The sequence below is a fragment of the Meriones unguiculatus genome, chromosome 12 (assembly GCF_030254825.1).
Source record: "Meriones unguiculatus strain TT.TT164.6M chromosome 12, Bangor_MerUng_6.1, whole genome shotgun sequence".
NCBI lineage: Eukaryota > Metazoa > Chordata > Mammalia > Rodentia > Muridae > Meriones > Meriones unguiculatus.
The window spans coordinates 31,452,036-31,467,107 of record NC_083360.1 but is presented as its reverse complement, the minus strand read 5'-3'; the positions used below and the strand labels follow the sequence as shown (position 1 = coordinate 31,467,107).

Below are 15,072 nucleotides of genomic sequence, written 5' to 3'. Positions count from 1 at the left end.
CAAACAAACAAAAAAAGAGTTGCTTTTTTTAATTAAGGGTCCACAATGTTTGTTAAAGGTTCAAGGGTAATGAAAGCTCTGGTTTCTGAAAGTTCCCCGCTGGTCATGATTTTGTTTATTCCTGGGCATTTACTGCCCAAGCTGGCCCACAGTGCCATCTTGTGCCCTTCATTATTATCCACCGTAGTGCCTGGCTTTCATACCTTGTATGTCTTCAGTGGGTTCTGGCAGAGTTCCAGTTGTATTGTGTACATTTCCTTTTACAGAAGAGAAAGAAACTTAAATCAGTATGTAATTTAAAAATTAAAATAGAAAAGCTGCTCTACCTAAGTCAACTTCATCATGCATCCAATGGCAACAACAGAAAGAATCAACTTGAAAAGGAAAAGGCAATCAAAAAGCTTAGTATGACATACCAACAGTTTTGTGTTTCTTTGCAAACTAAGATAAAGAGCCAAAAAAAGCGGCCAATTTTGAAAAAAATAAAGACCACCTTTATCAAAGTTACCTAACATTCAAAGACAACACTAGATAAATGAACATAGAAATGTAAGCCTGATTCAGTCTTAAGAAGTTGTAGTTTAAGCTGGATGCAGTGGCACACACCTATAATCCCAGCACTTGGGAAGCAGAGGCAGGTGGATCTCTGTGAGTTCAAGGTCAACCTGGTCTACAAAAGTCCTGGACAGCCAAGACTACACAGAGAAACCCTGTCTCAAAAAACAACAACCAAAAAGGTGATGCCAGTTTGTAATGCCAGCTACTCAGGTGCTCAGGCAAGAAGGCACAACGAAGGACAGTCAGACCTATAAGAGTGTGTTTCAGGTCAGCCCAGGCAACTCAAGACAAAAGCTGAAAAGAGGGCTGGGAAGAAAGTTCAATGAGAGACTACTGGAACCAATCCTAGGTGCTGTAAAACTAATCTGTCTGTCTGTCTATCTATCTATCTATCACAGTAAACTATCATTTCAACAGATAATCGCCTATTATCTGAAATTAGATATATTATACATAAAATAGCTCTTTGAAAAGAAAATTAGAGCTGGGGCTGCAGCTCAGTGGTAGAGCCCATGCCTAGCATTAGAGAGGCCACAGGTTCAATTCCCGTGCCTAGCATTAGAGAAGCCACAGGTTCAATCCCCAGCACTACCAAAAACAAAGCAGAAAAATTAAAAGGAACAGACACCCAATGACTTGTAATAACTGCTGATCATTACTGAAGGTGAGCAACAGGAACATGGATGTTTGGTTTATTCCTTTCACTTCTGAGTAGTATGAAAACTGCCATTATAAAACTAATACAGCAAACAGCAGCAAAACACCTTTCTGTGTGGAATGTAAATAGTGTATAAAGGAATTTTACTAGAGACAGGCCTGTGATGCCAGCAGGAGGGAGAGACCATGATCAAGGCAACTTATATAGGAAAAAGTTTATTGGGGCTTAGCGTTTCAGAAGGTGAATAAATCATAATGGCTGGGAGCATGGCAGCAGCGATGCAGGCATGATGCTAGAGGGGAGTTTACATCCTGATCCACTAGTGAAAGAGGGAGAGAGCTACCTGGGAATGGTCAGGGCTTTGAACCCAGTAACACACCTCCTCCAGCAAGGCCACACCTCCTAATCCTTCCCAAACAGTTCTAACCAACTAGGAAGGCAGCATTCAAACAAATGCTTCAAACAAAGCCTTTGGGAGCCACTTTCATCCAAACCACATCACTTACACACTATCCATACATACCTGTATGGAAATATGGAAATACTGTAGAAAAGGCTCAACTTCTCTGTGAATATAAATTGTTCAATACCAACACCAATTCAAAAGTATAGATGCTATAAAGATATGTTAATGGAAAATAAATATACAAAAATTCAATACCAGAGCCATAAGAAAACTGGCTGCTTTTGTAGAGGACCCACAGGGCAGCTCACATCTATCTTTAACTCTAGTTCCAGAGAATCTGAAACTGTCTTCTGGACTATTCCGCAAAAATTCAGGCAAAACACTCACACACAGTTTAAAAAAAACAAACACATAAAAATCCACAATACCATCGATTATTAGAAAATACCACATGGTGACTCACAACCATCTATAATGATATCTGGTGCCAGCAGGCATACATGCAGACAGAACAGCATATACGTAATCAATAAATCAATCTTTAAAAATAAAATTTTTAAAAGAAAGAAAACACAAAAACTACTATGGGCCAGGAATGCTGGCATATGCCTATAATTCCAATATTCAGGAGGCACAGGCAGAAGAAGCACTGTAAATACAAGACCAGCTTAATCTACATAAAGTGTTCTAGGAGCCAGCAAGATGGCTCAATGAGTTAAGAAGGAGAGAACTAACAACTGTAGGCTGACCTCTGGCTTCCATCTGCCACAGTACACCTACCCACTCACACATAAGAAATCAATAGGGGCTAGAGAGATGGCTCAGAGGTTAAGAGCACTGGCTGCCCTTCCAAAGGTCCTGAGTGACTCCCAGGCACCACATGGTGGCTCCCAACCATCTATGAGATCTGGTGCCCTCTTCTGGCATGCAGGTGTACATGCAGGCAGAACACTGTATACATAATAAATCTAAAAATAAAATAATAATAATGTCTTTATAAAAAATGATGAGAATTAAACTACAAAGATAGATGTACAACTCAGGTATATGAAAAAAGACTTTAAATGGTTTATGCTTCAAAGCTTTTTTTTAAGTCTTCACACTTCAGCTACAACATAAGTAAAGTCAATGGGGAATGCTGATAAATTAAAAAGGCATCTTTTTTTATTGAGTGGATGTAATAGTGGCTGATTTTTGCAATTTTAACCCATCAAAAATATTAACTGCAGGACAAGGGGTCAGCAAGAGGTTCAGCAAGTTCAAACTCCAAAACTTGCATGGTAAAAATAAAAGTTGTCCTCTGACCCCACACATGCACTGTAGCATACTACACACCCTCCCAATTAAAAATAAAATAAGAAGAGAACAAGGACATAAACAGTAAAATTTCTACTAAAAAAGAATGTTCAAGTTATTTAAAAAAAAAAAATTAACAAGCTCTTAAGAATTTAAACTTGCAAAGCCAGACATGGTGGCATACACCTTTATCCCAGCACTTGGGGAGGCAGAGGCAGGCAGATCTCTGTGAGTTTGAGGCCAGCCTCGTCTACAAAGTTCAGAACAGCCAAGGCTACACAGAGAAACCTTGTCTCAAAAAAGTAATAATAAAAAATAAATAAACTGGGTGTGATAACACACACTCATAATTCTAGCACTTGAGAAGTAGAGGCAAGAGGAGAGGATCTGGACTTCAAGGACATAGCAGAATCAAGCACACCCTGAAATACATGAAACTGCCTCAAATAAAAACAAGCAAGCATACAGGAGCTGGGCCAGTTGTTTCATCCCTTTAGTTCCAGCACTCAGGAGGCAGAGGCAGGAGGGTCTCTCAGATTGAGGTCAGCCTATTTTACATAGACAAGTTTAAAGACAGCTACATAATAACTGTTTTAACAAGTAAAACCCCCTAAGATTAGCAGACAGGAAGAGGTTCCAATCTGAATGTATCTGACAGGATAGATTCCCTGTGAAACAGCCCCTCAGTTACTTTTGTTTTTCCGCTTCTATAGCCATGTCTCATAAGCCTCCCCCACTGTTAGGCTTTTTAATATGAAATGTCCCCAACAGGCTTGTATGTTTGAACACTCTGCCCAGCCAAAAGCAGAGCTCGAGGAGGCAGTGGAAACTTTGGAGCATAGGCCCTACTTATATCTGGAGAAGGGTCTACAAGGAAAGTTCCAGGAAAGCAAGGACCTGATAAAGATTGGAGAATAGGATATGAACAAAAAGTCCCGAAAAGAAGATGTACATGAATGGATCTCTGAGGTTAAGGCCAGTCTGGTCTACAAAATGAGTCCAATGATAGCCAGGGCCACACAAAGAAATTGTCTCAAAAAACCAAATAGAGAGGGACAGAGACAGAGAGAGTGTGTGTGCAAGAGCAGCCAGGTGTTGTGCTGCACCCCTGTAATCCCAGCACTCAGGAGGCAGAGGCACGCAGATCTGTGAGTTGGAGGCCAGCCTGCTCTACAGAGTGAGTATCAGGACAGCGAGGCTATCCAGAGAAACCCTGTCTAGAAAAAACACACCTAGAAAAAGAAGCTGTGACTACAGACTGACTGCTTCCAAGTGCAGCAGTATGAAAAGATTGGAAAGTTACAGGCCCAGAGGCTTATCCCGCTAGCTTTAGCCCCAGAGATCACCTACATACTCCACGTGCCAAATGTCAGGTCCTGATCTGAACTCAAATCCGGAAGATCACAGTGGGAGAACACAAGCTGTACTCTGCCACAACTCAGCCTCTGACTTAGCCTCAGAGCCCAGGCAGCACGCAACACTGCACAGCTGGGCTCACCACTACCTGTGCCCTCACACACTCCTCCAGAACCTTCCAGACCAATCTCTATCCTTCTCCTTCTCCTCTGTTTCTTGCTCCATTCACCCCTCCCTACAAAACAAAACCCAATATGGTAAAAAAGGTAACTGAAAACAAAAAAATAAAACACTATTCAGGGCTGGAGAGATGGCTCAGAGGTTAGAGCACTGGCTGTTCTTCCAAAGGTCCTGAGTTCATTTCCCAGCAACCACATGGTGGCTCACAACCATCTGTAATGAGATTTAGAGCCTTCTTCTGGCGTCCAGCTGACAGAACACTGTATATATAATAAATAATAAATAAATCTTAAAAAAAAAAACAGCTAAAAAAAAAAACACTAGAAGAGTGTATAAGACCATTCAAAAAAAGACAACTAAACCTTTTCTTAATGAACCCCAATTTAGCCAGCATGGTGGTACACACCTGTAACCCTAGCACTCAGGGAGGCAGAGGAAGCCAAATTCCTTGCTGTGAGTTCAAGGCCAGCCTGGTCTACAAAGTGAGTTCAGGACAGCAAAGGCTACACAGAGAAACCCTGCCTCCAAAAATTAAAATTAAAATAAAACAAATAACAAACACCAAATTTAAGTGCTGGAAACATGGCTCAGAGACTAAGAGTGTTTACTGTTCTTGCCATAGTCCCTGGTTGGATACCCAGCACCCACATGGTGGCTCACAACAGCCTTTACCTTAGCTCTAGTTCCAATGAAGCTGACACCCTCTTCTGGCCTCCACTGGCTCCTGCACACATATTGAAGTAAACTCACACATACATACTTTAAAAAAAAAAAATCCCCCACAGGTGCAATGGCACATGCCTTTTTTAAAAAGCCAAGCACTCAGGAAGCAGAGGTAGGTGGATTTCCATGAGTTCCAGGCCAGCCAGGACTACACAGCTAGACCTTGTCTTAAAAAACCAAAAAGCAACAAAAGAGAACCATACCTTTTTTCTTTAGTGGATCTCCGGGGAGGTCTGCACAGACAGCCTCTTCACTAGACTGCATCAGGAAGACATCCTGCAGCAAGAAAACCCAACAGTCAATGGAAGACACAAAGCTACCTGAGCTCACAAACATCAGTTATTACTTCAGAGCTCAGGTACCTCACAGGAAATGGGAAATGAAGGAAAGCTCAAATTTAGGTTAATAAGAAGTATTAATTCTCTGGAATCTGAGCTTGAAACAGATGCAAACAGAGCCCTACTGTTTTCTTTCCTTTTTCTTCTTCTTTTTTTTTTTAAAGGTATGAGTCACTATGTAATCCAAGTAGAACTCAAACAGCTATAGTCCTCCTGCCTCAGCTTCCTGAATGGGGGTGTAGAGGAATTTTAATTCAGAAAAGGCTACTCTGGCAAGAGATCATATCCAAAGACCTTCTAGGGCTGTGTGATCTAGCTGGAATGCAGACACACTGGGTGGTGATACCTTTAATCCCAGGAGACAGAGGCAAGCACATCTCTGAGTTCAAGGCCAGCCTGGTATAAAGCAAGTTTCAGGTTAAAAAAAATAAAAAGTTTAGGTCCAGGCATGGTGGTACACACCTTTGGTTCCAAACAATTAAGGTAAAGTTAGTCAGTTTGTAGAAGGAAGCACCCATGTTTGAAAGTGCTGTCTAACTGAGTGGCAAAGTGACGAACAAGAGATTTCATAGGATATTCTGATAGGATTTGCCCAGTTCTCACGAGAAGAGAAGAAAGGGAGCCCTTAAGAGAATGAGGAAGAGAGAAGATAGTTTTACAGAGAGAGGCTGAAGAGAGAACAAGCCAGACAAGATTAGAACATATTGACAAAATTAGTATGAGGTTAAGCTGAGCAATTCAGTCAGAGACCAAGAGAAAAGCCACATTGAATAAATAAGTCAGCTGAGAGAGGAGTTTGGAGCAGAACAGCTAGCAGAGCTCAGCCTTAAGTCTCAGAGGCTGAAAACATTCTAGGTTTAGTTTAGGTTATACGGAGGCTAGACGCTCCCAGGACTAGGCCTCGGATAGAAGGAGGAGGCAGCAAGCCTTGAACAACAATGGAAACAGGCGAATGAGTTCCTTTTACATGGTGGGACTTCAGGTGTGCATCAGCATGCCCAGACCCTGCTTGTACCTGCTGAAATCAAGAAATAAGCTGGAGGCAGAAGCACTGGTACAGTGCCAGTTTAAGCAGGTGCAGGGCAGAAACACGGTGGCAGCCGGGAAGCCAGTTCCCCTTTCTTCCTTCCAGTCTCTCTATGCTCCCTTGTTCAGGCACACACTCAGATAGCTAGCTGCCTGCAGCCCTTTCTGGTTCCCTTCACAAGAAGACGGGAAGTCATTCCTCTTGCTGTTACGGAAAGTTAACTTTAAAAGAACAGGAAAAGGAGGAACTAGCTGGATCTCAGGAACTGCAACTGCCAGAGAATTCTTGGACACTTGCAAATCAGTGGGAAAATTGGGAGGTTAATGGCTGTTTGTGACTTTTAATGGCAGCACTATAGAGGCAGGTAAACCTCTGTAAGCTCAAGACCAGCCTAGTTTAAGTTCCAGGCCAGCATGGCTATAGTCAAACCTTGTCTCAAAAAGGGGGTTCAGGGGGCGTTCCTCAGTCTAATACATTGAGACTTGATCTCAGTTTCAAACGTTTGCTCCACTTCATTTTTATTTAAATTACTAATTACTTCAAAATAAAAATTTTTTTTTTCTTAATTAAACATGTACTTTGAGGCAAGAGAGATGGCTCAGCGGTTAAGAGCATTGGCTGCTCTTTCAGAAGACCTGGATTCAATTCCCAGCACCCACATGGCAGCTCACAATAATTTCAGAGACTCCAACACCTTCACACAGATATACATGTAAAGAAAACCACCAGTGAACATAAAATAAAAAACCTAAAAACAAAAAAGTATCGTTTTATATATATGGGTGCTTTGCCTGTTTGCATTAGATCTCCCAGGACTGCCATTATAAGTAGTTACCAGCTGCTGTGGGGGTGCTGAGACTTGAACTAGGGTCCTCAGGAAAAACAGCCAGTGCTCTTAACCATCTGAGCCATTTCTTCAGCCCCAGATTCTGTTTGTGTTTTAGTAATTTATTTTATGTATATGAATGTATAACACATGTGCCTGCTACCTGCAGAGCCAGAAGAGGGTGTCAGGTCCCCTGGAACTGCAGCTACAGATGGCTGTGAGTGAACACAAAGATGGCTGTGAATGAAACCCAGCTCCTCAGCAAGAGCAAGTGCTCTTAACCTCTGAACCAACTCTAGCCCCTCAAAAACAAAACAAAAGAAAAATGGTTAAGAAATCTTGCACTCCTGGCTGTGGCTCTGGGGGCCCACTCATGTAACCCCAGCACTCAGGCTGAAGTGGAAGACTCACAAACATTACTCTGTTGAAACTTTGTCTTAAAAAGATGATACTGAGCTGGAGATGTAGCTCTGCTGGCATCGTGTCTAACTTGAAGGCCCAGTGCCCCAGATTCAACTGCCCGCACCCTAACAACAGAAACGTTTCTCATCTCCAGATGGACCTTCCAGTTTCTTACACCTTTCTATGTGGGAGGAGTGAACAAAACAGAAACAGTAACTTTAACTCACCATGACGTCACATTTAAAGGAATTTTCTTCTTAACTAAAGTCAGAAAAACTACAGCTTTAAGCGAGGCACTGATCGTGAAGTCACAGAAAACTCTTACACCCCAGCACAGCGCTTTAGACACAGCTTTCTGCTGGGCGAGCTGGTGCATGCCTTTAATCCCAGCACTGTGGAGGCAGAAGCAGGAGCATCTCTGTGAGTTCAAGGCCAACCTGGTCTACAGAGTGAGTCCAGGACAGCCAACAGAAACCTTGTTTCAAAAAAACCATAAAAAAAGAAAAGAAAAAGAAGACACAGCTCTGCTGCATGAAAGCAGAACCACAGCAAACTAAGGGACGACAGTGCCCTGCAGATCCAAGAACAGCATATCAACATCAATTTCTTCCTTTAAGAACCATGTTTCCATTGCATGTACACCCTCAGTGGATGCATGGGTATTTGTGAGGAGAGTGGAGGCCAGATGTTGACCATGTTGACCATGATGTGGGTCCTTTTTCCCCTTCATTTACTATTGTTGTGTGTGTGAGGGTAGGGAGGGCATGCGCCTCTGTGCACACGTGGAGGTCAGAGAGCAACTGCTGTGGAGTTAGTTCTTTCCTATCTCTATGTGTGTCCTTGGGATCCAACAGGTCTTCTGGCTTTCACAGTAAGCCCCTCTACCCCGTCAGAGTTGTCTCAATCAGCCCTCACCTTGTTCTTTGAGAAAGGGACTCCAAGTGATAATAGGTTAGGCTGGTCAGATTACGAGTGTGGCTTTTTAGACCAGTGCTGGGGACCAAACTCAGGTCCTCACGCTTGCACAGCAAGTAAGCACTTGCTGATGGGGCCGTCTCTTCAGCTGCTGACACTTCACTTTTAAGTCACTGAAATTTTATTTCCAACAGGAAATCCTTTTATTAGGAGCTAGAGAGATGGCTTTGTGGTTGAAAACACTTGCTGCTCTTCCAGAGGACCCAAGTTCATTTCTCAGGACCTGTACAGTGGCAAACTACTGCAAGTAACTCCAGCTCCAGGGATCTGAGACACTCTGGCTTCTGCAGGCACCTGCACACAGGTTGCATACGAGCATACACATACAAGTTTAAGTTTTAATAAAAAGATTTTTACAGCTGGTTGTGAGCAGCCTGATATGGGTGCTAGGAACTAACCCAGGTCCTCTGGAAGAGCAAGTGTAGCTAACCACTGAGTCATCTCTCAACCTCACGAAATCCTTGTACGTAAACAGCACCCTCCTAGGCTGGAGAGATGGCTTTACTGGTGAAAAGCACTGACTTTTCTTCCAGAGGACCCGGGTTCACTTTCCCAGCACCTACACAGCGATTCAGAACTGCCTGAGAGTGACACCCGCACACAGATACACATGTAGTCAAGACACCAACATACATAAAATAAAAATAATTTCAAAAAGAGCAACCTCCTGTACACTATTAGAAGTTTCTGTTAGGACCAGAGACTCTCAGGTTAGTGCATGGCAATCTGAATGGTAACAAGTTCAACAACCTTTAAATAAACTGATGTAAATCGTTACAATTAGGTTTCTTGTGAACATACCATGAAAAACAAATTTCTCTAAAACACAGCACGCTTCAAACAATCAACAGCTATCATCTCGCTGTAATGCCCTTTCATTCAATTATAGTATCTTCTCCAAAATCTGTGTTATGGCTGAAAAACAACTTTTTCTTACACCTTCAGTACAAGTATTATATCCTGGAACCGAAACTTTTTACAACATATTCAACCGACGTACATCTAACCATTATGGAAAAGCAATCAAAAAAAAAAAAAAAGAAAAGAAAAGAAAAGAACATTCTACAACTTCAGCTCAGCAACAATCACAAACAAGCCTGGCCCTGGCCAGAAAAACTCTGTGAAGAGGGCACCACAGGTTGCACTGCTCTTTGCTGTAGTTCTAAGACCACTCTTTACTGTATCCTGCATAGTAAATTTCACATCTTCCATCATTTTTAATTTTTCTCTATTAAAAACAGAGTTCAGAACTGAAAACATCTTTTCAAATTTCACAATTCAGTTTGGCTCTTGTATCTGTCCCATCTGCTGCACCTTTTGCAGGTATTTTTTTCTTTCCCTACAATAAAAAAAAAAAAAAAAAAAAAAAAAAAAGCAAAACTGGATGGTAGTGGTGCACATCCTTAATAACAGTACTAGGACGGCCAGGGCTACACAAAGAAACCCTACCTCTATTACATTTCAAAACAGAACAAAAGGCTGCGGTGCCTATTTAACACACAAAGTGTACCTGGCCTCCAGGTTCTCCCAGTATCCCTCAGTCCTTGCCTGTCACAGGGCATGACTGGCACACCCTGTTCTTTACCCTGAATTCTCCAGCCTTGAGCTGGGCTACCTTTCCCCCACAGCTTCTTCCCTGTATAATCCAGACATTTTGGTTACCTGCTCTTTTGTACCTTTGGCCTCCTGACTGTTGCACCTGGCTCTTCTCTCTCTTCCCCTCTCTCTTCTCCTGCCCCTTCCCACATGGCCCAGCTCAGTCTGGTCATGTCCACTCTGGCCTCTCCCAGATGTCTCTGCCTCTGGCTATGCTCTCCCTTTTATCTATAATAAAAGTTTTCCTCCACCATTCTCAGGAGCAGTTAGTCCTTTCCTTTTTATTTCTTTTTTCTATTCAGCCTCAAAAAAGAAAAAAAAAAATCATGGTGCTGGACAGACAGTTCAGTGATCAAGAGCATTTGTTGTTCTTGCAGAGAACCTGGCTTTGCCTCCCAGCACCCACATGGTTGCTCCCATCTATCAGTAACTCCAGTTCCAAGATCTGAAGCCCTCTTCTGCCCTCCATGGGAACCACGCACACACACTGCACATACATACACATATCACTATATTCACACACATAAAATTCAAAAACATGTCTTAAATTTGTGTGTGTGTGTATGTGTGTGTGTGTGTGCATAAGCCTTAGTGGGCTTTTCCTCATCCATTACACAAAAACTAGAGGCAAATGAAGAAAGCTGGGAGCAGGAGTGGTCTTCCTCAGGGAAGAGGACACCGATTGGTTGTCCAGTACCAATGGCCAGTCCTGAAAACACGTATACAAGTAATACTATACAGACTTAGTAGGTTATATTTAGAAATATATGTGTATGCAATAATATGCATATAAAAATAGGTATGATAAATTTGAAGGAGAGAAGGGACAGATACATGGGAGAGTTTAAAGTGAGGAAAGGGACGAGGGGAATGTAATTAGAGTATTATCTTAAAAATAAAAAATAAAGCCAAGCGCAGTGGTGCAAGCATGTAATCCCAGCACTCAGGAGGTAGAGGCAGGAGGATTTCTGTGAGTTCAAGGCCAACCTGGTCTACAAAACAAGTTCCAGGACTGCCAGGGCTACACCTAGAGAAACCCTGTCTCAGAAATCAAACATACAAAAAAATTAAAAACAAAACAAAAATAAAATTTCTTAAAAATTTTTTTCCAATGAAGTATTATTCCTCATCATAGACACAAAACGACTAGTTAAAAGATTTCACACCTCTGACACAAGTCTAGAGCAAGAAAACAATTATTCTTTGTTGGTTCACATTTAAATGTTCTTTTTTGTTTTTTCGAGACAGGGTTTCTCTTTATACCCTTGGCTGTCCTGGGCTCACTTTGTAGACCAGGCTGACCTCAAACTTGGGAGACCCGCCTGCCTCTGCCTCCCTGAGCTCTGGGATCAAAGGTATGTGGCACCATGACCGGCTAACAATCATGAGATGAATCTTTCAATCATCATGACGGGTTTACCAGGCTTGATGATGCATGGGATGCCCACAATCCCAGCACCGGGCAGTAGAGGAGTAAGGATCCATACGTTCAAGCTCCAGCTACAGAGCAAAGCCAGCTTAGCCTGGGTAGATGGCACCCTGAAGCAGATCAAACATGAGAACATACATTAACAACACTTAAATGTGTCAGCCGCTGTGGTGCACGGTGATCCCAGCACTCAGGGAAGCAGAGGCAAGAGGATCTCTGTAAGCTGGAGACCAGCCTGCTCTACAAAGTGAGTTCCAGGACAGCCAGGGATACACAGAGAAAGAGAAACCCTGTCTTGGGAAAAAAAAAGAAAAGAAAAGAAAAAGATTATGTATGGTGGCATAAGCTTTTAATCCTAGCACTCTGAAGGCAGAGGCAGAGATAAATGAATCTGAGTTCTAGGCCAGCCTGGTCCAAATAACAAGTTCTAAGATGGCCAGGACCACATAGAGACCTTGTTTCAAAACAAAACAAACAAAGAACTTTCTTTTTTTTTAAGGCAAGCTATTTCCTTCTTTTTTCTTCTCTTCCCCTCCCTCCAAGACAGGGTTTCCTTGTGTAGCCTTGGCTGTCTTGGACTCACTTTGTAGGCCAAGCTGGCCGTGAACTCCCAGAGATCCGCCTGCCTCTAACTCTGCTGGGATCACAGGCGTGCGCCACTGTGCCTGGCTTCTTGGCTTCTTTCTTTTTTCAAGCCAGTCATGCTATATAGCTCTGGCTCTCCTGGTATTCTCCATATAGCCCAGGCTGGTAATCTTCCTCCCAAATAATGGGACGACCACCATGCCTAGCTTCAGATGCCTTTCAACTATGTGGTCGTCTGTCAGTTTAGCAAAAGTTCTTATTTTTAAGACATTCTATAAACCTGGTTCTGAAAGCTCGAATGCTGTACAAACAGTAGGCTTCTTTGTCTGAGAGGTCTGCAGTGTGCAGGCTTCCAGAGGCTTTGTGACCTGAAAATGACTAAACACTACCGCTACCCTTCGCTGTCCAGTGAGTCTAACTGTGCCCAGTAGGATCACTTCTGTTGGACAGCCACCTAAGTGCTGGAAGGCTCTTCTTAAATCTCCTGAGAAGAGAGATTCTGGGGAAAAGAAGTACGTATGCTCTTCTTGATCCAGAGAAGGCAGTTCTGTTACTCAGATGAAGAATGGCCTGTCTTTACATCAATTCTATAGATCCAATTCTATCCAATTCTGTTTTGTTCACCGTGGTGCTGAGAATCACAGGCGGGAGGGCTACATGTTCTACCACTGAGTCCATTAAGTCAGGACTAACTGACCGGCTAAAACTGCAGGTGTTTCTTGTTTTGCTTGTTTTTGCACAACTAGGGGCTGCAACTGATCCTCCTGCGTGTTAGCCAGGCAAGTGCTCAGCCACTAAGCTAAATCTAAGTCTGTTTTCTCCAAGTACTTCTTTTGGAATGAAGTACAATCTTGGCTACATGAGGCATTAAAGGACTAGGTTATAATATAAGAAAGAACTTGTCTCAACAAACAAACAGACAAACAAGAAGCTGGGAGATAGAGAAGAAAATGATAAAATAGTATAGAAGTTGATAAACAACTATATGAAGGGAAGGAGCCAGGTATGGTGACTCATGCCTGTAATCCCAGCACTCGGGGGCTCAGGGAGGCAGAGGCAGGTGGATCTCTGTGAGTTCAAGGCCAGCCTGGTCTTCAACCAAGTCCAGGACAATGAAGACTACAGAGAGAAACCCTGTCTCAAAAAAAAAAAAAAACAAACAACAACAAAAACCCCACAAAAACCAAACCAAACAAACCTTAAGTGTAGTGTAAGTGTAAACTCACACATCACATGCATGCATGGTACTCAAGCAGGCCAGGAAACAGCACAGAAGGCCCTAGAATTAGAATTACATAAGGTTGTACAAGTCTCCATGTGATTACAAAGCCAAGCACGGTAGTCCCAATACTCAGGAAACTGAGGCAGGAGGATTATCTTATATTAAAGGCCAGTCTGAGCTACAGAAGAGACCTTGTCTCAAAAACAAAACCAAACAAAGTAAAACTAAAAAAGAACTGGTTTTCTGATTCACACTTCAGTCTATCATGAAGCTCACCTCTGATGTCCTAAAAAATAAAACTTGGCTGGCAATACAGCTTAGTGGTAGACTGCCTGCCCAGCATATGCAAGGCTTGGCTCTGTTACCCACCACTGCATGGGGGGGTGGGGGGAGTTTCTTGGCCTGAAAAGTTAATAGTTAGCTTCTGTCTACAACATCTGTAATTACCATGAGGCGTCACTCTGCAGCACCATCACTCACAGCCAACTGATCTGAACCAAGATCTCACTCCTTACCTGACCGGGGCAGTTCCTTTCTTTAGCAGCTGTGGAATGCTGGCGTGGATCTTCCTTTGCTCCCTCACAGCAGTCTCTGAAAATTGCCGCCTGGTCTCCTTGATCTCTGAAGACCTTTGGTTCCATGCTCTTGGGTCTCTCTTCCCTATCCAAGATCTCAAAAGCCATAGGACCTTTTGCTGCAGGGTCCACTAGTCTGCACCACCCAGTCTTGCCCCCACAATCCAGGGTCTCAGAGGTTTCTTCACAGCAACCTTCTGCATGAGTGCTCTGCGGCTTCAGGGGTAAGGCCCTACCAAGACCCACATGAGAGCTTGAGGCTCCGGGTTTTACATCTGGAATCATACTTGGCTCTTGCTCAGCATGAAGCTCTTTGGAGACACTTCCTGAGAGTTCAGAGTATAATTCCTGTACCACAGCAGGCATAGAGGACTCGAGCGGAACTGGCTGAGTGTCTACTCCAGATGACAGCATGAGGGCCAATGAGATTGTGGAGACGAGTGTCTTTTACATCAGTGGTTTACCAACACAGATCAAAGGAACGGTATAAGTCTAAAACCTTGACAGGGTAAAAGAAAATGGCTTCAGTACACACGAGTTAAAATATGGAAAACAGATCCAATTTCAAATGCCAACATTAACAGACGCCAAAATGTCTACTGCTTTGGTAGAACACTATATATCTTAATCTTCAATAGGCATGTCTTGATCTAAATTCAAATGCTGCCTTGTGAATATTCTCAGTTTAAATGTTAAGCAGGGAATGTAGCTTACTGATAGAGCTTTTTCTCAGGGTATATAAAACCTAGCTCAAGCCCCAACACCACTACAACTAATAACCACTGGGTATTGTGGCTCATACTTACCCATTATTCAGAGGCTGAGGCAGAAGGATTGACACAGTTCAAGAACTGCTTCAACTACATAGTGAGTTCAAGGCTATTCTCGGCTAAGATTGAGCTCCTATCTCAAGAATATGG

The 15,072-nt window shown here is 42.9% G+C and overlaps 1 protein-coding gene across 8 annotated transcripts in view; it reads right to left on the bottom strand.

Annotated features, from left to right (window-relative positions):
- Window positions 1–15,072, bottom strand: part of Prr14l (proline rich 14 like) — a 70,936-nt gene that overhangs the window by 45,737 nt on the left and 10,127 nt on the right. For all 8 annotated transcript variants that reach the window (XM_060365520.1, XM_021651968.2, XM_060365521.1 and 5 more), the window contains 3 exons: window positions 14,093–14,651; window positions 5,381–5,453; window positions 204–257 (listed from right to left, as the gene is read on the bottom strand). In XM_060365520.1, coding sequence (XP_060221503.1) covers window positions 204–257; window positions 5,381–5,453; window positions 14,093–14,566 — 601 coding nt within the window. In that variant the 5' untranslated portion in view covers window positions 14,567–14,651. The remainder of the gene's footprint in view (window positions 1–203; window positions 258–5,380; window positions 5,454–14,092; window positions 14,652–15,072) is intronic.